The 22,372-nt window shown below is 38.6% G+C and overlaps 1 protein-coding gene across 8 annotated transcripts in view; it reads left to right on the forward strand.

The window, feature by feature from the left end:
• LOC150088273 (uncharacterized) overlaps window positions 1-22,372 on the forward strand; it is a 730,398-nt gene that overhangs the window by 523,363 nt on the left and 184,663 nt on the right. For all 8 annotated transcript variants that reach the window (XM_090369435.1, XM_090369433.1, XM_090369432.1 and 5 more), the window contains one exon: window positions 5,979-6,164. In XM_090369435.1, the coding sequence (XP_090225561.1) occupies window positions 5,979-6,164 (186 nt within the window). The remainder of the gene's footprint in view (window positions 1-5,978; window positions 6,165-22,372) is intronic.

Raw genomic sequence — 22,372 nt, forward strand, 5'->3', positions numbered from 1 at the left:
CTGCTCAGAGAACTTCATATCTGCCTGCACAATTACCCCCAGGTCCTTTTCATTCTCTACCACTGTCAGCGTAGTACCACAGAGTTGATACGTTGATCTGGGGTTACTGTTTCCCATATGTAGTACTTTACATTTGTCAATGTTAAACTTCATTTGCCACCTCTCAGCCCATCTGCTCAACCTTTCCAGATCCTGTTGCAGCAGCATAGTATCAGTAGTGTCCTTAACAACCCTGCCAACCTTGGTATCGTCTGCAAACTTGGACATTAAGCCTGATACACCATCATCAATATCATTTATAAATACAGAAAACAACAATGGACCCAACACTGAACCCTGAGGAACTCCACTAATAACATTAGTCCACGTTGAGCAGTGTCCATTGATTACCACTCTCTGTCTTCTGCCACTCAACCATCCCTTTATCCATAGCAGCAATTTGCCTCCAATGCCACACTTCTACAATTTGTGCAGCAGTCTTCCATGCGCAACAGTATCAAAAGCCTTTCTAAGATCCAAATATATAATATCAAAGTTATTCCCTGCATCCAGTTCTTTTGTGACTACATCATAGTATCCAATCAAATTGGTCAGACAAGACCTGCCCTTAACAAAACCATGCTGTGTCTGAACTATAACTGAATTCTTGTCCAGATGATCCTGCAGTGCTTCTTTAACCAGTGTCTCCATTAATTTTCCTGGAACCGAAGTTAAACTAACAGGTCTATAATTACTTGTGTCAGCCTTTGATCCTCCTTTGTGAATTGGGGTTACATTTGCACATCTCCAGTCCATGGGTACCTCCCCTGAGTCCAAAGAAGCTCTCATAATTATGGCTAGGGGTTTGCTTACTTCCTTTGCTGCCTCCTTTAATATAACTGGATAGATCCCATCCACCCCGGGTGCCTTTTTTATGTTTATCCTCAACAATTTCTCCTCCACTTTCCTCTCAGTTATTAGAAAATCATCTAGCTCACTGCCAATGTTTACTTCACCTACGACATTCCCCTTCCTGAATAACTCCTCATGTGTGAATGTAGATGCAAAATACTTGTTTAGATTGTTAGCCACCTGAGCTGGATCCTCAACTGTTGAACCATCAACATCCAGTGGACCAATCTGATTCATCCCTTTCCTTCTTGAGTTTAAATAGGTAAAGAACTCTTTTCTGTTTTTCTTTGCATCCTTTGCCAAGGATTTCTCATAATCTGCCTTTGCCTGCCTAATCTCCTTTGTGACTTGGTTACAGACCAACTTATATCTATCATAGGCTTCCATGTCACCCATTAATTTGTATGTATCCCATGCATTTTTCTTCTCTGCCATATGTCTCATTAGTTCATCTGACAACCATTTAGGCCTGAACCTTGAACAATATTTCTTGGTTGGTATGTAAAGCCTGGTAGCTTCCAAGATTAGTTCCTTGAATGCTTCCCATTTTGAATTTGCTGTTGGTAACATCATCAGTTGGTCCCACTGTATAGAATTTAAATACTGTCTCAGACCATCATAGTCGCCTTTACGAAAGCAAAAACCCTTCCCTTTACCTCTGATGGTAGTTACCTCCTTGAGTAAATCCCACTTCAGCACACTGTGATCACTGCCACCCAGTGGTTCCTTTATCTGCAGATTCCTAATGCATGAAGAATCACTACTGATAATCAGATCAAGAGTATTACTCTCTCTAGTTGCCTCCCGAACATGCTGGTGTAGAAAACAATCATCCAATAAATCCACAAAAGCCCTGCTAGTGTGTGAGTGACCAACCCACAAATTCCAGGCAATATCTGGGAAATTAAAATCCCCCATTATAAGACTCTCTGATTTACTGGCCCATTCTATTTCCCTGTACAGTATCTTATTATACTCATCAGAGTCATTAGGCCTATAGCACACTCCTACTCTCAATTTTGATTTACCTATGCTTATGTCACACCAAACTGACTCGACACTGCCCTGTCCATCAATGTCGACTGGCTTCACTTCCTTGGATTTTATGTGTTTTTTTAACTAATAGCATAACCCCTCCTCCCCTCCTGTCCTGTCTATCCTTTCTATACACATTGTACTCCCCAAATTCCAGTTCTGCATTCTTTATATCTGTGTGACACCACGTCTCTGATATCCCAACAATATCTGCCTTTGATGTTTTGAGCAATACCTCAAATTCATCAAATTTATTTACTAAACTTCTAGCATTGGTGTACACGCAGGTATACCTGCACCTGTTTCTATTCTTAGCTACCCTAACACAACCCATGTGTTTACTTGTACCCCAATGGCTCCCAGCAGTCTCTGAAATACCATGCATCTTGTTTTTCAGGCTTCTGCTCATTCTAATAGAAGCAGTGCAAGAATCTCTTTCACCTCTGCCAGTGGCTACTGTCAATCTATTGGTCTTTGTCTCCCCCCAAGCTTGCAGTTTTCCGACCCACCTAACACTGCCTCGATAGCATCAGCAGATATTCTTGCACCCTTTCTATTTAAGTGTATCCTATCCCTGTAGAAGCAATCTCTCCTGTTAACAAGTACATTCCAGGCTGAAAAAAATTCTACCCCTTGAGCCTTGCACAATCTTTCCAGGGCCGAATTGATCGACAAGGCTCTCAAAATACAAAAATATTTATTGTATTTAGTAGTCACGGGCTGGAACTCTGGTAAGGAAGATTGGATCTCAAGGAACGTGTGCTATGCTCTCTCACTCCCGACCACTCAGCTATGTCAGGCCTACCACTAGTGTACCAGTGAAGAAGATGATGATGTGTATTCGGGTGAAGGCTCAAAAATTTTGCATACAGAAGGCCTAAATGCGATTAAGACCGCACTGTATGGCCATAGTTGCCAATTCACCTAATAAATCCCTAATTGAACAACAACAGTAAACAAGCGAAGAACTTCTTTAAAACAGAAGACTTTGAAAGACATTTTTTCTAATGCCTGATGCTGTAATCAAAATGATGCATGTACTGTACATACAGTAGAATACTATGGTAAAGACAGGCTAAGGTAAAGAAAGCACAGAAAATTTCGGCAAAGTTTAGCCGTGAAAGTACAATACACTGTACTTTGCCGTACCGCACTTGTAGTGTTGCTTGCTCGGTAAACAGTCAGTGGATGTTATTGGTCTGTAGTAGAAGTCTAAAACGATATATTTGACAGGTAGGCGTGACAAACGATGACTGATTGGTGCATGAACAGAACAGAACCGATGATAACATCGGTTTCGTCATTGGTTGGCATTATGACGTGTATTAATAATGAATTAAGAACGGTGCATAATTAGTTTCGGAATGAATGTCATAAAGATAATATTAGTGGTGAATCTTTTAAAGTTGGAAGAAATTTATGGGGAAGCATGAAACGTCGCTTTAACTTCCTTGTTTTTTTTTGATAATGTAAAATAATGAGACTGAAACTGTACTGTTTTAAGTGCAATAATTATTTTAAACTAATTGAATAATGAACGGAGTCAAGTGGAAAGATCTGGCATTGTAAAATATGTTCTGTGCGTGAGTGTCTTTAAAAAAAAAAAAATAAAATAACTAAAATAACAAAATAAAAATACAGTAATAATAAACAAATTATCCTCTAATCCACCCATGATTCTACAGAAAAAAGATCAGGTTAGCCCCTCAACTTCAGGAGGGGTTCAAGCTTCCATGGGATTCAATATCTACTCCTGACTGATAACACCCACCATCTGTTTACCGAGCGAGCAACAATACAAATTTGCCGCTGTCACGGCAAACTAGTTCCACCAATAAACCTCTCCGAAATTTGCCGTACTTATCGTGTGGGCTTTCTTTACCTTCGCCATAAACACAATTACAGTATGTAATTACATATATATATGTACATGTATTCTTTTTCTTACAGTACATATGTATGTACATGTACTTCCTTAAATGGTAGGAATGAGGGATGTTGTAGAGGGGAGGGGAACATTGTTGGAAAGTCAGTATACGGAACTTTTCTGTGTTAACCGAGTTTGATCGTATCCGAGCTGTTCTTGGTCCACATTAGCTCGGATAATCGGGACTCTACTGTATTTATTCAATTTTTTTATCTCATGTGCAGTAAAAAATACAAAAGTGTACAAAATTATAAAATTACAACAAGAGAGAGGAGACAGGCATAACGTCAGCAAGTTTTAGCTTTCGAGCATCGTTGCCAGAATTAACTCTCCAGGTGATAAGCACCGGCTGTGGAAGTTGAGGGCTGTGGAGATCTAGAAGGGGTTTTTTCCAACAGATCACAAAATTTCTCTGCAGCTGCAGAATCGGCACTGGCGACATCACCGCATATTTTAATGTTTTGGAAACCAGCATGATGCTTGAACCTATTAAACCACCCAATACTTGCCATGAACTTGGCTTTGGGTTCTGTACTTATCCTTAATATCTTCATAAATACACCTTGCTTTTGCTTGAATGGCCATTGCACTTGGGGGCACTTGCTTCTGAATCTGATTTTCCATCCATATTATTAATAGCTTTTCCATCTTCCCTATAGCACCTGAACAGTGTTTTGCGATCACTGTTGATCTTAAATACATTGATCCTTAAATTATATGCACACTGTCCCATAAAATAGTATTCACTGTTGAAGCAGCAAGACCTAATTCCGTGCAATAAATGACAAACTTTGTCATCTATTGCACATAATAGACAAACTTTGTCATCCTGCTTCGTACTTCTGAATTAATCATCTTCATTTCTAAATCAATTTTGTTTCATTTCCTAGCACTGCAAGCACTTGCACTTTCCATTGGTCCCTTCACCATTGTAATAAGTAAATAGGAATGAAGAGAAGATTCTGAAAATTTATGTTTTTTATATCATTGAAGATTTCAGTGAAGGGGAACTCATTTCACCATAATGCCGTAACATAAAAATCCACAGAATTCCAGTTATCGGTATTATCGCAAAAGCAATAAGATCGAATTTACTACCCGTTTATAATAGATTGCATAACAGAAAAGCCCAACAAACCAGAAAGTGAAATTGTTTTTATTGTTTTATGGTAGTGACCTCCAGAAATGTGTTTTAGAAAAATATCACAAAGGCATTCAAAATTGATTCTTATAATGGAACACATGATAACAATTAAAGTGAAGTGCAATTTCCATTATATAAAATGATATTTTAGAAAGTTAAATAGCTTAGTTTTATAGCGAAAATATCAATTTCCAAGGTCTTGGAACGAATTACCAAAAAAACCAAAAAAACAATGTTATTAGGATCAGTTCACATTACGATAGTTTCATGATACCTCCATTTATTCCTACGGGATGCAAAATTCATTTCCACGATTTTTTTTTAAGTTTGCACTGGTCAACAAAAAGTTACATGAATTTGAATTTTCGTAAGTTGAGTATTACGTAAGCCGGGGAGTGGCTGTATTTCATCAATCATTATTGAACAGGTTTCTTTAATGAAAATGAAGTGGCTACAATTTTTTTTTTTTTTTAGAATAATTCCCATGAATAGGCATTACAACCACTGCAGCTTATGCATCACTAAACTCATAGCATCTGTGCGTGCGCACACACTTATACATGCACACAACACAAGCACTTTCACATTTTATATATTTAAATCAGAATGCTCCCGCATTTATACTTATACAGTGCAATTTATTAAAGGACCATTAGATTTTTAAAAGTTTCTTCAGTTGGGAATGCAGTTAGCTAATTTCATCTACAGGGAGTTGGTCCCCTCCCATGAAATATTGTTAGATTTTCAATGCTTACAACATACAGAACAGCCCATGGACACACTTGTACAGATATAATAATATGCAATTAGTATGAATTAATTAGAGTACCATGAATTGACCCAGTTCTGGATAATTTTTGGCATAATAATGCCAAAAATTATCAAGAAACAAATTGAATGAGGTTTTCCATTTTGTTACTGGTTTTATTAGTTACATTTTGCAAGAAAATTGATATCTAATGTAATTCTCTGTTTTTTTAGAGAGTCAGCAGAAATCATCAGACTTTCAGGATGACTTTGATGATGCTTGTCCACCTCAAGAATTCACTATATCAACTCCACAGAGCTTATCTCCTTTGTCTCCATCTAATGCATTGCCTTTTTTCCCTAATATTTCAACTTCAGTTTCACCACAGATATTTCATGAAGTGCTGAAAAAGAAAACTGGTGAGATATTTTATTTTATAGTAGTAAATAAACTGTTGACTTGCTTATTAAAATGTAAATTAATTAAATTTTAATAAATTAATTTTGATACATATTAATAAAAGTTTGAAAAAATTAAATGATATTTTTATATAATTAATCATCCTGTTCCTAAGATGCATGTTATTAGAGATAAGAGAAATAACTTTTTTTGAGTTCAGAAGTAGAGCAATGCTTATTATCTTATGCTATAAGTATATTAAAAGTTCCAACACTTCATTGAATTAGATCAGCATGCAGATTACCTTAATGATACAACTACACTTAACTGCCTGTTCTGGCTTTTTTTTTTTTTTTTTTTTTTTTTTTATGAGAACCCCAAACACGAGAGGTATTAGAACCTATAGTACTTAGTACCGTGCTTGGATTGGAGGTTGAAAAGACGAAAGAAGATATTTGTTGACATTGGACTTGAACTTCTGTAGATTGTAATTTTCAGGAAATACGTATGAAGGAAGGATGTTCCAGAAAACGGCAGTTGAATGAATAAATGAGGAAGATGAAAAGTTGGTTCTGTGGGTTTGAAGCTGGACAGTAAATGGATGTTGGCTGGTGGCGGCACGTGTTCGGACTGTTTTGAAAGAGAGAGCGGGAATTATAGAAGCCAATTCAGAAGAACAGTGCCCATGGAAGTATCTGTAGAAGAGGCATGCAGCGGAAACAGTACGTCTATGAGAAAGCGAGTGGAGAGACTCTGTTAGAGATGAATCATTAATTAACCTAACTGCCCTCTTCTGAATGGAATCAAGAAGCCTGAGAGAGGTTTTGGGGGCACCACCCCAGATGTGGGAACAATATTCCATGGCAGGGCGGATTTGCGATTTATACAGAGTGTGAGCAGCTGTTTGGAAGAAAAGTAACGCCGAGAGCGAAAGAGAAAACCAAGTTTTTTAGATGCAGAGGAAGCAATATTTGTAATGTGCTTGTGCCAAGAGAGATTAGAAGTCAGGGTAATCCCCAAAAGAGATATATCATTTTGCCTAGAAATCGGAGTGTCACTAAAGATAAGCATAGGAGCAGAAGAATCCTTTTTGCGAGATATAAGACAAGACTGAGTTTTAGAAGGGTTGAAATCAACTAAGTTGTCTTTGCCCCACTGGAGAATTACCTGAAGATCGGCATTTAAGGAATTGGCAGCGGATTTTCGAGAGCTTCAAGCTGATTGAGCAGGACAAGGTTTCTCAAAATGGAAAGTTGAATGCAATGTGCTATCATCGGCAAAACTATGGATAGGATTTCCAGTCAATGGAAGAAGGTCATTGATATACAAGAGGAAAAGAGTGGGGGGAAAGAACTGAACCTTGGGGGACACCGGCATTAGTGGAGAAGTTAGAAGACAGAGAGCCATCTACCATCACCCTCAGTGAGCGATCAGAGAGAAAACTGGATAACCAATTACTAAAAACAGTTGGCAAACCATAAGATGGAAGCTTGTTTAGAAGACCTTTATACCAAACACGATCAAAAGCCTTTGAGATGTCAAGAGCAACTACTTGTGTTTCACCGAACCTTTCCATTGAATTAGTCCATAAATGGGTAACATAAGCCAGAATATCACCAGTGGATCGACACTGACGGAATCCATACTGGCGATCGTTGATCAGACGGAAGGTTTCTAGGTAGTTTAAGAGTTGCCGGTTAATTGATTTCTCCATTACTTTAGAAAGAGTAGAAGTAATTGCAATGGGACGATAATTGGATGGGAGGGATTTGTCACCCTTTTTAGGAACTGGCTGGATATGAGCAAATTTCCAAGCAGAAGGAAAAACACCTTTGGAATAAGAAAGTGAAAAAAGGCGGCAAAGAATAGGAGTAAGTTCAGGAGCACAGGTTTTGAGAACAAGTGGAGAAATACCATCAGGACCTGGAGCTTTCTTAGCATCAAGATTCATCAAAATCCTTCTGATATCCTTTTGACGGAAGACCACAGAAGGCATTGAATGGAGCATGTTAGGAATGGTGGGAGGTGTTTTACCAAGATCATTAATACATGAGCTGGAAGAAAAATGGGATGCTAGCAGGTCAGCTTTATCCTTGGCTGAAGTGACAACAGAACCATCTGGTTTGGACTGAGGTGGGAGCAGAGATGGGCAAAAGTTTTGGCCAATAGCTTTGGCCAGAATGCTCGGCTACCATTAGGGCAAGAAGCAAGTTTTCTACTCTTAGCCTGTTCAAACTCTAGTTTGGACTGATTAATAACTGCTTTACAATTGTTGCGAGCTTTGGTGTAGGCAGAAAATGAAACTGAAGAATTAGAAACAAGTCAGTTACGATATGCAACATTCTTCTCTTGAACAGCCTTAGCACATTTGTTGGAGAACCAAGGTTTAGATAAAGGACGAGATTTTAAAGTGGAGTGTGGGATAAAGGATTCCATTCCTGCAAGAATAATTTCACTGACACGATCTGAGCAAACGTTGACATCAGAAGTTTTGAAACAGTAATCAGACCAAGGAAAAGAAGAAAAGAAGTCTCGCAAGTCATCCCATTTTGCATTCTTGTAATGCCATACAATACGAGGTTGGGAATAGCCATGAGATAAAGGTTCCGTTGGAGAAGAGACAATCACCAAGTTGTGATCTGAAGTGCCTAAAGGACCTCTCACTTCGACCTTGTATTTAGAAGGGTTGTTTGTGAGAAAAAGATCAAGCGTATTGGCTGTATGATTAGGATTGTCCGGTATTCTTGTAGGTAAATGAACAATCTGTGCTAGGTCATTAGTAATTGCAAAAGCCTCAGCATCTCGACCTGCTGGGTCAGTGTAACTAGAAAACGGAAGCCAGCTGGAGTTGTGAACGTTAAAATCACCAAGGAAAATTACCTCACTGTTAGGAAAGTTGGACTGGAGAAAGTCAAGTTGCAAAGAGAGGAAGTCAAAGAGCTCCAAGTGATTAGTGGAGTTGGGAGAACGGTAGAGACAACAGATGAATTTGACACAATGAGGTAGAGAGATTTTAAGCCAGAGAAGATCAAAGAGAGGAGATTCCAAATTGCCAAGTCTCTGACAGGGAATATCAGAACGGACATATGCACAAGTACCACCTTTGAGACGAAAGGAATCATACAGCAAATAATTTGGACATCTGAGATGAGCAGTAGTTGAATCAACTGATAACTGAGATTCAGTCAGAAAAAGTACATGGGGTTTGGAAGACTGCAAGTGGAAATGGACATTGTTGAGATTGGAATTGAGACCACGTATATTTGTGAAATGAATTAGGAAGTCCTTGGGAGGTTTAGATCTTTTCGCAGATAAGCTTGCTCTATTATTTTGACAATTCATGGTGTATTCAATAGTAAGAAAAAGTGGGTGGGACATGCTGTATGAAGTAATGAAATTTTTGGATATGGCGTACATGTGGTAAGAATATACCCAGATCCTTGACATAACGTGGCCTCGACAATGCTCCCCGCATACACACTACTCGGACTCCCTCCAGTCACTATCTGGCAGAGTAGAGGTAGCAAGATTATACACTAGCTGATCCGGAAGCCTCCTAGAGAGTTACCAATAGGTTTGGTCCGGTGTACTATATAGCGGCCGGCCTGCGAACACCGTTTTAGAGCTGTACCCTCGAAATGTAAGGAATATTGGATCTCGCCACGACATTCATCATAACCTCAAAAATCATCAATCATACTGCATGGTGGAAGAGATAGGGAGGGGTTGGCCGGAACTTAGCTCTAGAGACTAAACATGGGTTCCACCACTTCAAGCCTCCAATAAGCAAAGTGGTGGTATTTCACCGGTTGATGAGAGTCATCTACCACCTAGTACTGCCTGGTAACATAGAGGGGCGGCGTTCCTCCATGTGGTGTGGGCGCCACACCTCGACCCCTGCTTACGTTGGTTCACACCTGTGTGGTCACCCACCATGTACTTGTGCACGGAGGTTATACCCAGGATTACTAACAGTCCCACCATCTTGAAGGTGCAAGCAGAGGATTTGGCTGTCATAGACCGTCCGGACTTCGCCGAAATTGGGTCCACTTGACTTAAGTGTCACCCGAATGTCAGTTCCATCAGCGTTTTAGACTCCCAGGTAGCAAGAACAGCTTGTCTTGCATATCTGAGAGAATGTCTGTGACAACCTCAAGGACCAAAGCTATAGTCAGTTGGTAACATTGCAAATGGAAATTTGCACATTACAAGATTGAGCCCTTATGCTGCCACAGAAATTTCAGTGCATGCCTGTTGTTAGCTGTTGTGCTATTAAATCAGCTGTAATAAAATGTTAAAAACAAAAATTTGTTTGGCCTTGGTGGTCTATATTAAAATAGACATTTATTTATTAAGAAAAGCAAAATGTACTGAGGCCATTTATTAACCTCCTTTCTGAGACAGCTGCCTAGATGCTATTATGGAGGATTAAAACATTATGTCCTTATAAATTTGTAGTATTTATAGTAGAAGTATTTAATTTGAAGTATTTATTTATGCAAGAAAGCAAGTTATGCAGCATTGGCCACAAAAACAACAACAACAAAAAAAAAACCTTCCTTATCACTTATCTATCTCCTATCTGATACCTTGTCTAGTAACTCCTTGAATTTATTCAATCTGCCCACTTCAACAACACCAGATGGGAGTCCGACAGTCAACCACTCTCGGGCTGAAGGCAAATTTCCACACAATCTACTCTACAGCTACCCTTCTTCAGTTTTAATTACTGCCCCTCGTGTGTAGTCTGAACAAGAGGAAGGATTCCATCATCATTGAGCTTATCACTCCATTCAAATACTTAGATACCTCAATCGAATCACCTTGCGGATGCCTAGTCTCCAGATGCTGCAATTTGCAGAATTGAAGCCCTCTTTTGGTCTCCTTAGCAATATCGTTGCTCTTCTCTGCATCCATTCCAGCAGGCCGACATCCTTCCTAAAATGAGACCTCCTGATCTGTATGCAGAACTCAAAATGCAGCGAATCATTGCCTTACACAATAGGATAACCATCTCCTTATCACTGTTAGCAAAATTCCATTTTCATTGACAAAATTCCATTTTCATTGACAAAATCCCATGAACATTGCTGTCAGCCTATCTGCACGCCCAAGAGATCTTCATAGCTGACTGCATAATTACTCCCCAGCTGTTTTCATTTTCTGCTATCCCAAATGTAATATAATGCCGATGGTATGTTAATCTCGGATTATTGCTGCCTATATGCAGAGAGAAAAATAGGGAAATTTTATGAAAGAGATCTTATGTCAAATGCTCCAAAGGAAGCAAAAGTATATAAAAATGTGTAGTTTGTAACCTAAGTATAGAGTCTGAAAAGATGGAAAAGAGAAGTACACAGAGTGCCTGAACTAAAAGAGGTTTAAAGGAAAGTAGAAAAAGAAAGTAAAGTAGTAGTGAAAAAGTGAAAGAATTTTAAAAAACCTAGTGCAATAATGAAATGGGACTATGGAAGAAAACAATATATGAAAAATTACAAATTACCAAATAAATAATAAAGAGATATCACTGTATTCAGACACGGGAGGGCAATTTTTGGAAAGAAGGTCGAATATAGGGATGGCAAATATGCAGAATCTGAGTACAGTAAAAGAAAAAAAGTATACATGGCTCGGCATTTAATCAGGGGACTACTCCTGACCATGTATCAGGAACTGTGTTTCCAAACTTGTCTATAGTACAAGAAAAGGGAAAAAGCAAATATGCAGCCCCTATCTTAATGCTATCAGACATGGTAGTTCGTATACAGTGTAAAAAATTAACTAAATAAAGTAAAAGAAATTAAAAATACAAATATACAAAGGTGTGTACCATGCGGGGATAAGCAGTGTAAAAAACTTTGAACCGCTTCACCATAATTTCAGTAATGCTATGATCAAAATCTTGGCTTCATTGAAGACAACCACAAACGTGAATACTACGAAAACATCTTTATGTGTATTCACAAATCACTTTATCTACATGCTTTAAATAATAAATTCTTCAATAAAATAGTATGTTGTAATAGATCCTTGAACACCATGCACTGTATCTATAAATTATTTAAACTCAGTCATATTTTGCAAACCGAAATACACCGACATGCTCTTGGTAACAAGAAACATAAACCTTTTAAAAATATCAAATTCAATTTCTCCAATATCCTTAGTTCATGGGACCACACAACATTTGATCTCCAAAAAATTTACCAAATCCTTTTTAGCATTAAAATGTGTTCTAAAAGCACTTGTCTCATTCAGCCATAAATTCATGTTCACCAATATATGGCTTAAACACAATACAAGACATTAATCTCTATAGAAATGGAACTGTTACTACTCACTGCATTGAATATTGTAACATCATATTTCTCCATAAATGGTTTGACACTGTACCTTGGTCCTCCATTCTTAACAAATACAATTACCTACTACCTTTTAACAACCTTTACAAATTTGATATACATCATTGTTTCAGTTGTGATCCTCCATTAGGTTTAAAAATCTGCAACTACAAACAACTTGCCACCAACAACCAGCAAGGTAATATTTCACTTAATGATCTCCTATGCCATTGCAGTAATCCAGATTATGCTCCTTTTGTTGATCAATATCATGGACATATCATAATCGGAAATCTAAACATCATAAACGACAATAATCTAAAAACAGATATGAGTAAAGAGTTCAAATTCAGACTCATTAACCAAGTTAATCACAACAAAAAATATCTAAACCTTACACATTTTGCCAACAAGCTTGCTTTTAAATATACGATTCCACATGAAGCTTTTCAAAACTGTATAACCATTATCTATCAAGACTTCAAAAAAGCTATTGTCAAGTCCTACAAACTTTACAATAACCACTACACTCCAAACTGCAAGCTGAAAAAACATTTTAGAATTACAGGACAATTTCATTATCACCCCAGTTGACAAAGCATCTAACAACTTTACTATCATTTGCAAGTGTTAATAACAGCGTTACCGTTATTAACAACCCTGCCAACCTTTATACCATCTGCAAACTTCGACATTAAGCCTGATACATCTTCATCAGTATCATTGATAAATATACAAGACAGCATTGGGCACAACACTGAACCCTGGGGACTCCATTAATAACATTTGTCCACGAAGAGCAGTGCCCATTGATTACCACGCTCTGTCTTCTATTATTCAACCATCCATCCTTTTATTCATTGTAGCAGCTTGCCCTTAGTGCCATACCCCTCCAGTTTGTACAGTAGTCTTCCTTGTGCAACAATATCAAAAGCTTTCCTGAAATCCAAGTATATGACATCAAAGTTATTTTCTTCATCCGGTTCCTTTGTGACCACATCATAGTATGCAATTAAATTGGTCAGACAACACTTCCCCTTAACAAACTCATGATATGTCTGAATTCTTACTGCAGTCTTATATAGATGATCCTGCAATGCTTCTTTGACCAGTGTCTCCATTATTTTCCCCGGAACAGAAGTTAAACTAACTGGTCTATAATTACTTGTGTCACCCATTGATCCCCCTTTGTGAATTGTAGATGAATTTGCACATATCTGTTCCTTGGTACTTCCACTGAGTACAAGGATGCTCTCATAATTATGGCTAAGGGTTTGCTTACTTTCTTTGCTGCCTCCTTTAATATAACTGGATCGATTCCATCCACCCCAGGTGCCTTCCTTATGTTTAACTTCAACAATTTCTCCTCCACTTTGCTCTCAGTTATTACAAAATCACTTAGCTCCCTTCCCTGTTAGAGTTGGATAAACATCTGGCATTCCCCTCTTTGAATAACTCCTCATGTGTGAATGTAGATGTGAAATACTCATTTTGTTTGGCAGCTGTATGAGAATGATCGTCTACAGTCAAGTGGACCAATCTGATTCATCCCCTTCCTTTTAGAGTTTATATACGTAAAGAAGTCTTTGCTGTTTTTCTTTGCATCCTTTGCTAAAGAATCTCATAATCTGCCTTCGTTTGCCTAATCTCCTTTGTGATGTGATGTGATTACAGACTACCTTATATCTTTTATTATTAAAGAAATTATCAGGCAACACAGAAACCATAGGTTTCTGTGTTGCCTGATAATTTCTCCTCCACATGCATCCCATTCATTTTTATTCTGTGCCACGAGTCTCATTAGTTCATTTGACATCCATTTGGGCCTAAACATAGAACAGTATTTCTTAGTTGGAACAAAAAGCCTTGTTGCTTCCAAGATTACTTCCTTGAATGCTATCCATTTAGAATTTGCTGCTGGTAACATCATCAGTTGGGCCCATTGTATAGAATTTAAAAGAATATCTGAGAGCACTGTAGTCACCTTTACTAAAGCAAAAACCCTTCCCTTTACCCCTAATGGTAAGTAGTTACATCATTTAAGTAAATTCCACATCAATACACTGTGATCGCTGCCAACTAGTGGTTCCTTTATCTGTAAATTCTTAATGCATGAATAATCACAGCTGATAATCAGATCAAGTGTGTTACTCCCTCTGATTGCTTCTCAAATGTGCTGCTGTAGAAAATAATCATCCAGTAAATCCACAAAAGCCTTGCTAGTGTGCGAGTGACCAAACCACAACTTCCCGTCAATATCTGGGAAGTTAAGATCTCCCATTATAACACACTCTGGTTTACTGGCCCACTCTATTTCTCTGTATTAAAAGAATACAGAGAAATAGAGTGGGCCAGTAAACCAGATTTGTAAACCAGAATTGTTCATTTTACTCATCAGAGCCATTAGGCCTGTAACAAACTCCTACACTCATTTTTGCTTTCCCAGTGCTTGTGTCACACCAAACTGGCTCAATAATTGCACTGTCCATCTATATCAACTGGATTCGCTTCTTAAAATTTTGTGTTTCTTAACTAACAGCCTAACCCTCTCCTCCCTTCCTATCCTGTCTATCCTTTCTGTACACATTGTACTCAACAAATTCCAATTCTTCATTCCTTATATCTGTGTGACACCACCATGTCTCTGATATTCCAACAATTTCCACCTTTGATGTCTTGACCAGCACTTCAAATTCATAAAATTTATTTACTATAATCCTAGCATTGGTGTACAGGTATACCTGTACTTGTTCTTACTCTTAGTTACTCTAACGCAGCCCATGTAATTACTTGTTTCATGACTCCCAGCAGCATCTGAAATCCCCAGCAACTTGCTTTTTGTTCTGTTGCTCATTCCAATAGAAGCAGTGCAAGAATCACTTTCACCTCTGCCAGTGGCTACTGTTGATCTATTAGTCCTTGTATCCCTCCCCCCAAGCTAGCAGTTTTCCGATCCACTTAACACTGCCTCGATATCATCAGCAAATATTCTTGCACGCTTTCAATTTAAGTGTATCCCATCCCTGTAGAAGCAGTCTCTCCTATTGACAAGCACAGACCATGCCAAGAAAAATTCTACCCCGTGAGCCTTGCACAATATCTTCCTTGCCAAATTGATTGACAAGGCTCTCATCATATACTGTCTCCTATCATGTCTGAGCAGGATTGCAAACACTTTCAAATTTAACCCTAACCTGCGACATATTTTATCAATTGACCTGTACTTGTTAAGTAAATCTGCAGATCGCTACACTTAATGTCATTAGTGCCAACGTGTACAGTGATATCACCTTTTGTGCCCTTAAAAGATGATATCTGCTTCACAATATCATCAACTTTTGCCCCCTGGCATACATACCCTGATCCTATTCCAGCTATCCTTTTTGCACAATATATTTTCCGTTTCCCTGACAATTGAGTTACCGAAAATAACTAGCTCCTGTAGACCAGTGCATTCTGTCCTGAAGTTTGCTGCTTTGTTGCCTGGTGCACAAGAGTGATCTCTGGCATTGACTGGGTAGCTGAGAGCTTGACGGGCCTCCTATTTTTAATTTTTCGAGGGCATATACCCCAGTCTTCAAACTCTCATAGACACCCATCAGAACGCTGAGTTGGGGCCCAAATTCTTTACATTCTCTGCACCTAACACACACACACACACACACACACACACACACACACACACACACACACACACACACACACACACACACACACACAAAAGCATCCTCCATTGCTAGATCATATCCTGTTCTAGAAAGGTCTGCAAACATGTCACATTTTGCACATTTCTTTAGACTGTGATGCGTTGGAGAATCGCCCCCTTTGGTTCCTCCCCGAACCACAGCACTTTTGCTACTTGGTGCACATTTGCTTTGCTGCTCTAGTCTGGGGCATGATTTCCATTTAAATACAATTTAATTAAGAATAAAAATTAATAAGATTTTTAATAAAGTGGGAATACTATACTAAGCTAACAGATTCCTAATACAGTGCTACATAATACACTTTCTAGTTTTACATTATACCTTACGCTATCGAGTTCGAGATATATGTTCACTATTCCATAACGATCTAAAATATATTACAACAATGGCACTAAGTTTCGAACTGTACAAGTTTAACCACTACTAATTAATAACATACAAAATCTCTATCGAAATTCAAAATAAACTAGGTATCATAACTAGGAATATGAAGCTACTTCTAGAAAATAAATTTATATTCCAATTAAGTCAATAAAACATCAGAAATTTCCGAAAAACTTCCCTATTAGCTGGAGTAGTAAAAAATGTTTCCTCCATGGAGCCACTCTCGTTCCCAAAACTGGATACGCAGCTGTAGATTTTATGTGTTTCCTAACTAACAGCATAATCCCTCCTCCCTTCCAATCCTGTCTGTCATTTCTGTATGGGTACAGGTGGTCTTGCCTGTGCTTTGTGATTTAGTGACTTTAGTTAACTCTGGATAATCCATTTTAATCTTTTGTTCATTGGCCCATCCTCTTCTGAAATGTGACACCACGGGAACTATGAATGCCTGGTGAGTGTAGTGATTCAGTTTTTAGATTTTGATTAATAAAAAATGTTAGCGTAATAAATTTCCAATATTTGTAAATGGCATAAACAACAACCAGCTGGATGCTTCACTGCATGGACTTTTACCACCCGCATCCAAGAGTGGCTACTTTGAGGGCGGGAAGCTTTCTCGTCTCTGATTTGACTATGACTATTGACTTTGACTATTGTTAACAGGAGAGACTGTTTCTACAGGGATGGGATACACTTAAATAGAAAGGGTGCAAGAATGTTTGCTGATGCTATCGAGGCAGTGTTAGGTGGGTTGGAAAACTTTTAGATTGGGGGATACAAGGACTTAATAGATTAACAGTAGCCACTGGCAGAGGTGAAAGTGATTCTTGCACTGCTTCTATTGGAATGAGCTGCAGCCTGGAAAATAAGATGCAGGATATTTCAGAGACTGCTGGGAAATCATTGGGGTACAAGTAAACACATAGGTTGTGTTAGGGTAGCTAAGAAAAAGAACAGGTGCACGTATACTTGCATGTACACCAATGCTCGGAGTTTAGTAAATAAATTTGATGAATTTGAGGTATTGCTCAAAACATCAAAGGCAGATATTGTGGGGATTTCAGTGACGTGGTGTCACACAGATATAAGGAATGCAGAACTGAAATTTGGGGAGTACAATGCTTACAGAAAGGATAGACAGGATAGGAAGGGAGGAGGGTTTATGCTATTAGTTAAGAAATACATAAAATCCAAGGAAGTGAAGCCAGTTGACATCACTGGACAGTGCAGTGTCGAGTCAGTTTGGTGTGGCATAAGCATTGGGAGATCAAAATTGAGAGTAGGAGTGTGCTATAGGTCTAATGACTCTTATGAGTATAATAAGAAACTGTACAGGGAAATAGAGTGGGCCAGTAAATCAGAGAGTCTTATAATGGGGGATTTTAATTTCCCAGATATTGACTGGAATTTGGGGGCTGGTCACTCGCACACTAGCAAGGCTTTTGTGGATTTATTGGATGATTGTTTTCTACATCAGCATGTTCGGGAGACAACTAGAGATAGTAATACTCCTGATTTGATTATCAGTAGTGATTCTTCATGCATTAAGAATCTGCAGGTAAATGAACCACTAGGTGGCAGTGATCACAGTGTGCTGAAGTGGGATTTACTCAAAGAGGTAACTACCATTAGGGGTAAAGGGAAGGGTTATTGCTTTCGTAAAGGCGACTACGATGGACTGAGACAGTATTTAAATTCTATACAGTGGGACCAACAGCAAATTCAAAATGGGAAGCATTCAAAGAACTTATCTTGGAAGCTACTAGGTTTTACATACCAACTAAGAAATATTGTTCAAGGTTTAGGCCTAAGTGGATGTCAGATGAACTAATGAGACATATGGCAGAGAAGAAAAATGCTTGGGATACATACAAATTAACACGTGACACAGAAGCCTATGATAGATACAAGTTGATCTGTAACCAAGTTACAAAGGAGGTTAGGCAGGCGAAGCAGACTACAAGAAATCTTTCGCAAGGGATGCAAAGAAAAACAACAAAGAGTTCTTTACTTATGTAAACTCTAGAAGGAAGGGGATGAATCAGATTGGTCCACTTGATATTGATGGGTCAACTGTTGATGATCCTGCTCAGGTAGCTAACAAACTAAATGAATATTTTGCACCGACAATCACACATGAGGAGTTATTCAGCGAGGGGAATGCCAGAGGTGTATTCAATTCTGGCAGTAAGCTTGAGAATTTTGTAATAAACTGAGAGTAAAGTGGAGGAGAAATTGTTGAAAATAAACACAAGAAAGGCACCTGGGGTGGATGGGATCTATCCAGTTATATTAAAGGAGGCAGCAAAGGAAGTAAGCAAACCCTTAACCATAATTACGAGAGCTTCCTTGGACTCAGGGGAAGTACCCATGGACTAGAGATGTGCAAATGTACCCCAATTCACAAAGGAGGATCAAAGGCTGACACAGGTAATTATAGACCTGTTAGTTTAACTTCTGTTCCCGGAAAATTAATGGAGGCACTGGTTAAAGAAGCACTGCTGGATCATCTAGACAAGACTTCAGTTATAGCTCGGACACAGCATGGTTTTGTTAAGGGGAAGTCTTGCCTGACCAATTTGATTGGATACTATGATGCAGTCGCAAAAGAATTGGATGCAGGGAATAACTTTTATATTATATACTTGGATCTTAGAAAGGCTTTTGATACTGTTGCACATGGAAGACTGCTGCACAAATTGAAGCAGTGTGGCATTGGAGGCAAATTGCTGCTTATGGATAAAGGGGTGGTTGAGGGGGAGAAGACAGAGTGGTAATCAATGGACACTGCTCATCGTGGACTAGTGTTATTAGTGGAGTCCCTCAGGGTTCAGTATTGGGTCCATTATTGTTTTCTGTATTTAGAAATGATATTGATGATGGTATATCAAGCTTAATGTCCAAGTTTGCAGACAATACGAAGGTTGGCAGGGTTGTCAAGGACACTGCTATTGCAACAGGATCTGGAAAGGTTGAGCAGATGGGCTTTGAGGTGACAAATGAAGTTTAACATTGACAAATGTATGAAAGTACTACATATGGGAAACAGCAAACCCAGAGCAACGTATCAACTCTGTGGTACTACACTGACAGTGGTAAAGAATGAAAGGGAACTGGGGTGGTTGTGCAGGCAGATATGAAGTTTTCTGAGCAGTGCAGATGGGCTGCAGGAGTAGCTCATGGTGTATTGTCAATGATATATAGGAATTTTTCTAGCAGGGATAAGGAGGTGATTATTCCCTTGTATAAGGCAATGGTCAGGCCACACCTAGAGTACTGTATACAGGTCTGGAGGCCTCATTTCAAGAAGGATGTAGAGATGCTGGAACGAGTACAGAGAAGGGCAACAAGATTAGTGAATAGAACAAAGGGGTGCTCTTACGAAGAAAGGCTTAAGTTTTGCAAATTACAGTGTCTGGAGACTAGGCACCAGCGAGGTGATCTGATAGTGGTGTATAAAGCCTTGAATGGTTTGAGCATGCTCAATGCTGATGGGATTCTTCCTCTTGCTCAGAATAATCACCTGAGAGGGCATAACTTCAAATTGAGGAAAGACAGATGTAGGACAGAATTGAGGAAATTTGCCTTTAGCCAGTGAGTGGTTGGTTGGTGGAACAGACTTCCATCCCTTGTTGTGGAAGTTGATAGCCTAAATAAGTTTAAGGCTCAGCTGGACAGTTATTTCGAACGAACAGAGGGGTGAAGTGGAATTGGTTATTTTTATTTATTTATTTTTTATTTTTTTTTTTTTTGGCTGATGCTGCATAAGCTTGCTTTCTTGCATCAAATGTCTCTACTAATGCTAATGATGCGGACTTGCTAATCACTGATTGGTTCATCACAAGAACAGTGCATGATACATAGTACGATGCCGATAAATTTTGTCTGACAATTTTAAACTTTCAATTTATAAAAAAAATGCAAAAATAAATAAAATAAAAATGTCCTTGTGGTTTATGACTGGCGCTATTACGAATTGGCACAAATCGGACTGGTGCAAAATGAGGGCTACCTGTAATTCCATTGTGTAAGGTTATTGTGGAACCACACTTGGAATACTGTGTACATGTGTGGAATCCACACCTAAAAAATGGCATTGAACTTCTTGAAAAGGTTCAAAGTTTGACAGCATGCCTGATTGTCCTTTGTTAATGGTGGAGGATGTGAATGTTGTTAGAGACTGGAAGAATTCTTCAGCTTGGGGTGGTGGAGGTTACCACTATCTGTTATGCATTTTTCAACTTGCACAACTTGAAAATGACATTTCTTTGTGCAAGATGGTGGGAATACAATGAATTTAATTCAAAACGATATGCTATCAGCTGTGATTAAGTCTCTGTTCAAGCAAGTTCATGGCATTGAACAAATTCGACATGGGGCTCATCAGCAACTCCTGTCTGATGCAATGTCAAGCGACATGCTCATGAATCCAGAGGCAGAAATAGATCAATGAGGTTGTTGCAGGTTGCAATGAGAGCAGGTTGTTGAACAATGGGATAAATTGCTTCCTAATGTGGTGGAGGCAGTGCATGTAACTTAAGTTTTAAACCAGAGTTAGATGATTACCATGTGGGAATGGGAATGATATAAGGATTATTTTATTTTATTATTATTATCTTTATTCATTTAATTTTGGCTGATACAGAAAAATTTCACTGGAACACAGGCTGGCTAAAGGATAAGAAACAGAGGGTTATCAGTGGCTAATTGGCAGGGTTGAGCAGTATTGCAAGTGGGGTCTGTCAGGGCTGACTGTTGGTCTCTCCTATTTGTGATTTTCATAAATGATATTGATGATAGTATCCAAGGGAAGCCATTATGAATTACTGATTATTTAAGGATGGGTAGAGCAGTTAACAAATCGAGCCAAGTGATGATATTGCTTCTAAAGAACTTAATTGACTCCATATGTATGGTGCATTTTTTCTGGTTTCACCATCTTTTGACCCTTTCAAAAAGCTCAGTGCTGTGTTTTATGTTCTTTCCATACTTGGACAAGCATTCCAGTTGTGGTCTCAGCATTGCACTATACAGTGGGAATGTGTTGAACCTATCTTTACATGCAAAAAGTTTGATATATCAATAGAACACCATGGGATATTATCACTGTCTATCTACACTGTGAGGATTTCACGTCTACCTATATTGTGTAACTTCCAAATCACTTATTCCACAGAGCAATATGGCCTTAGTTGCTAATGCTCCTAAAAACCAAATAACAAACAAACAAACTTATTCCACTGCTGTTTTTAATTCAACCTCACTAAGTGTACGTTACTTTTGGGTTGCTTTTCCCCTTGAATTTTGTTACGTTGAAACATAGTCACTACTTTCTGACCATCAAGGACTGTCTGAAAGGAGCACTGAATTAGTTGCTCTTCAAGTTTTGACATAATACCTCTATCCTATGTGGCACCATACCTCTATCTATCCCTGTATCGATGTCACTTAAGACAATCAAAAACTGCCCCAGTACCAATTCTTGTGTGATTCCACTTCTGATAATAGCCCACCTCTGAAGATAGTTACCTTTAATCTGCTGCCTTTCACTCTTCGGCCACCCGCTCATACAGTAAACTCTCATGTGGGAACTGAGTTGAATACTTTGCTAAAATCTAAGTAACGATGTCAAAATTATTTCTTACCTGTAGCTTATAAGTAATTCTGTTAATATAGGCAACTTGGTTAGTTAAACAAGATTTTCTGTTTACAGAACTGTGTTGGATTTCCTTCAGAATTCCATTTCTATCTAAATGTCTGTATTGCACTGTTGAAATCACTTCTAGTGAAGTACAC

Source organism: Mastigoproctus giganteus, chromosome 3 (genome assembly GCF_048544385.1).
Source record: "Mastigoproctus giganteus isolate SK-2022 chromosome 3, ASM4854438v1, whole genome shotgun sequence".
Classification (NCBI taxonomy): Eukaryota; Metazoa; Arthropoda; class Arachnida; order Uropygi; family Thelyphonidae; genus Mastigoproctus; species Mastigoproctus giganteus.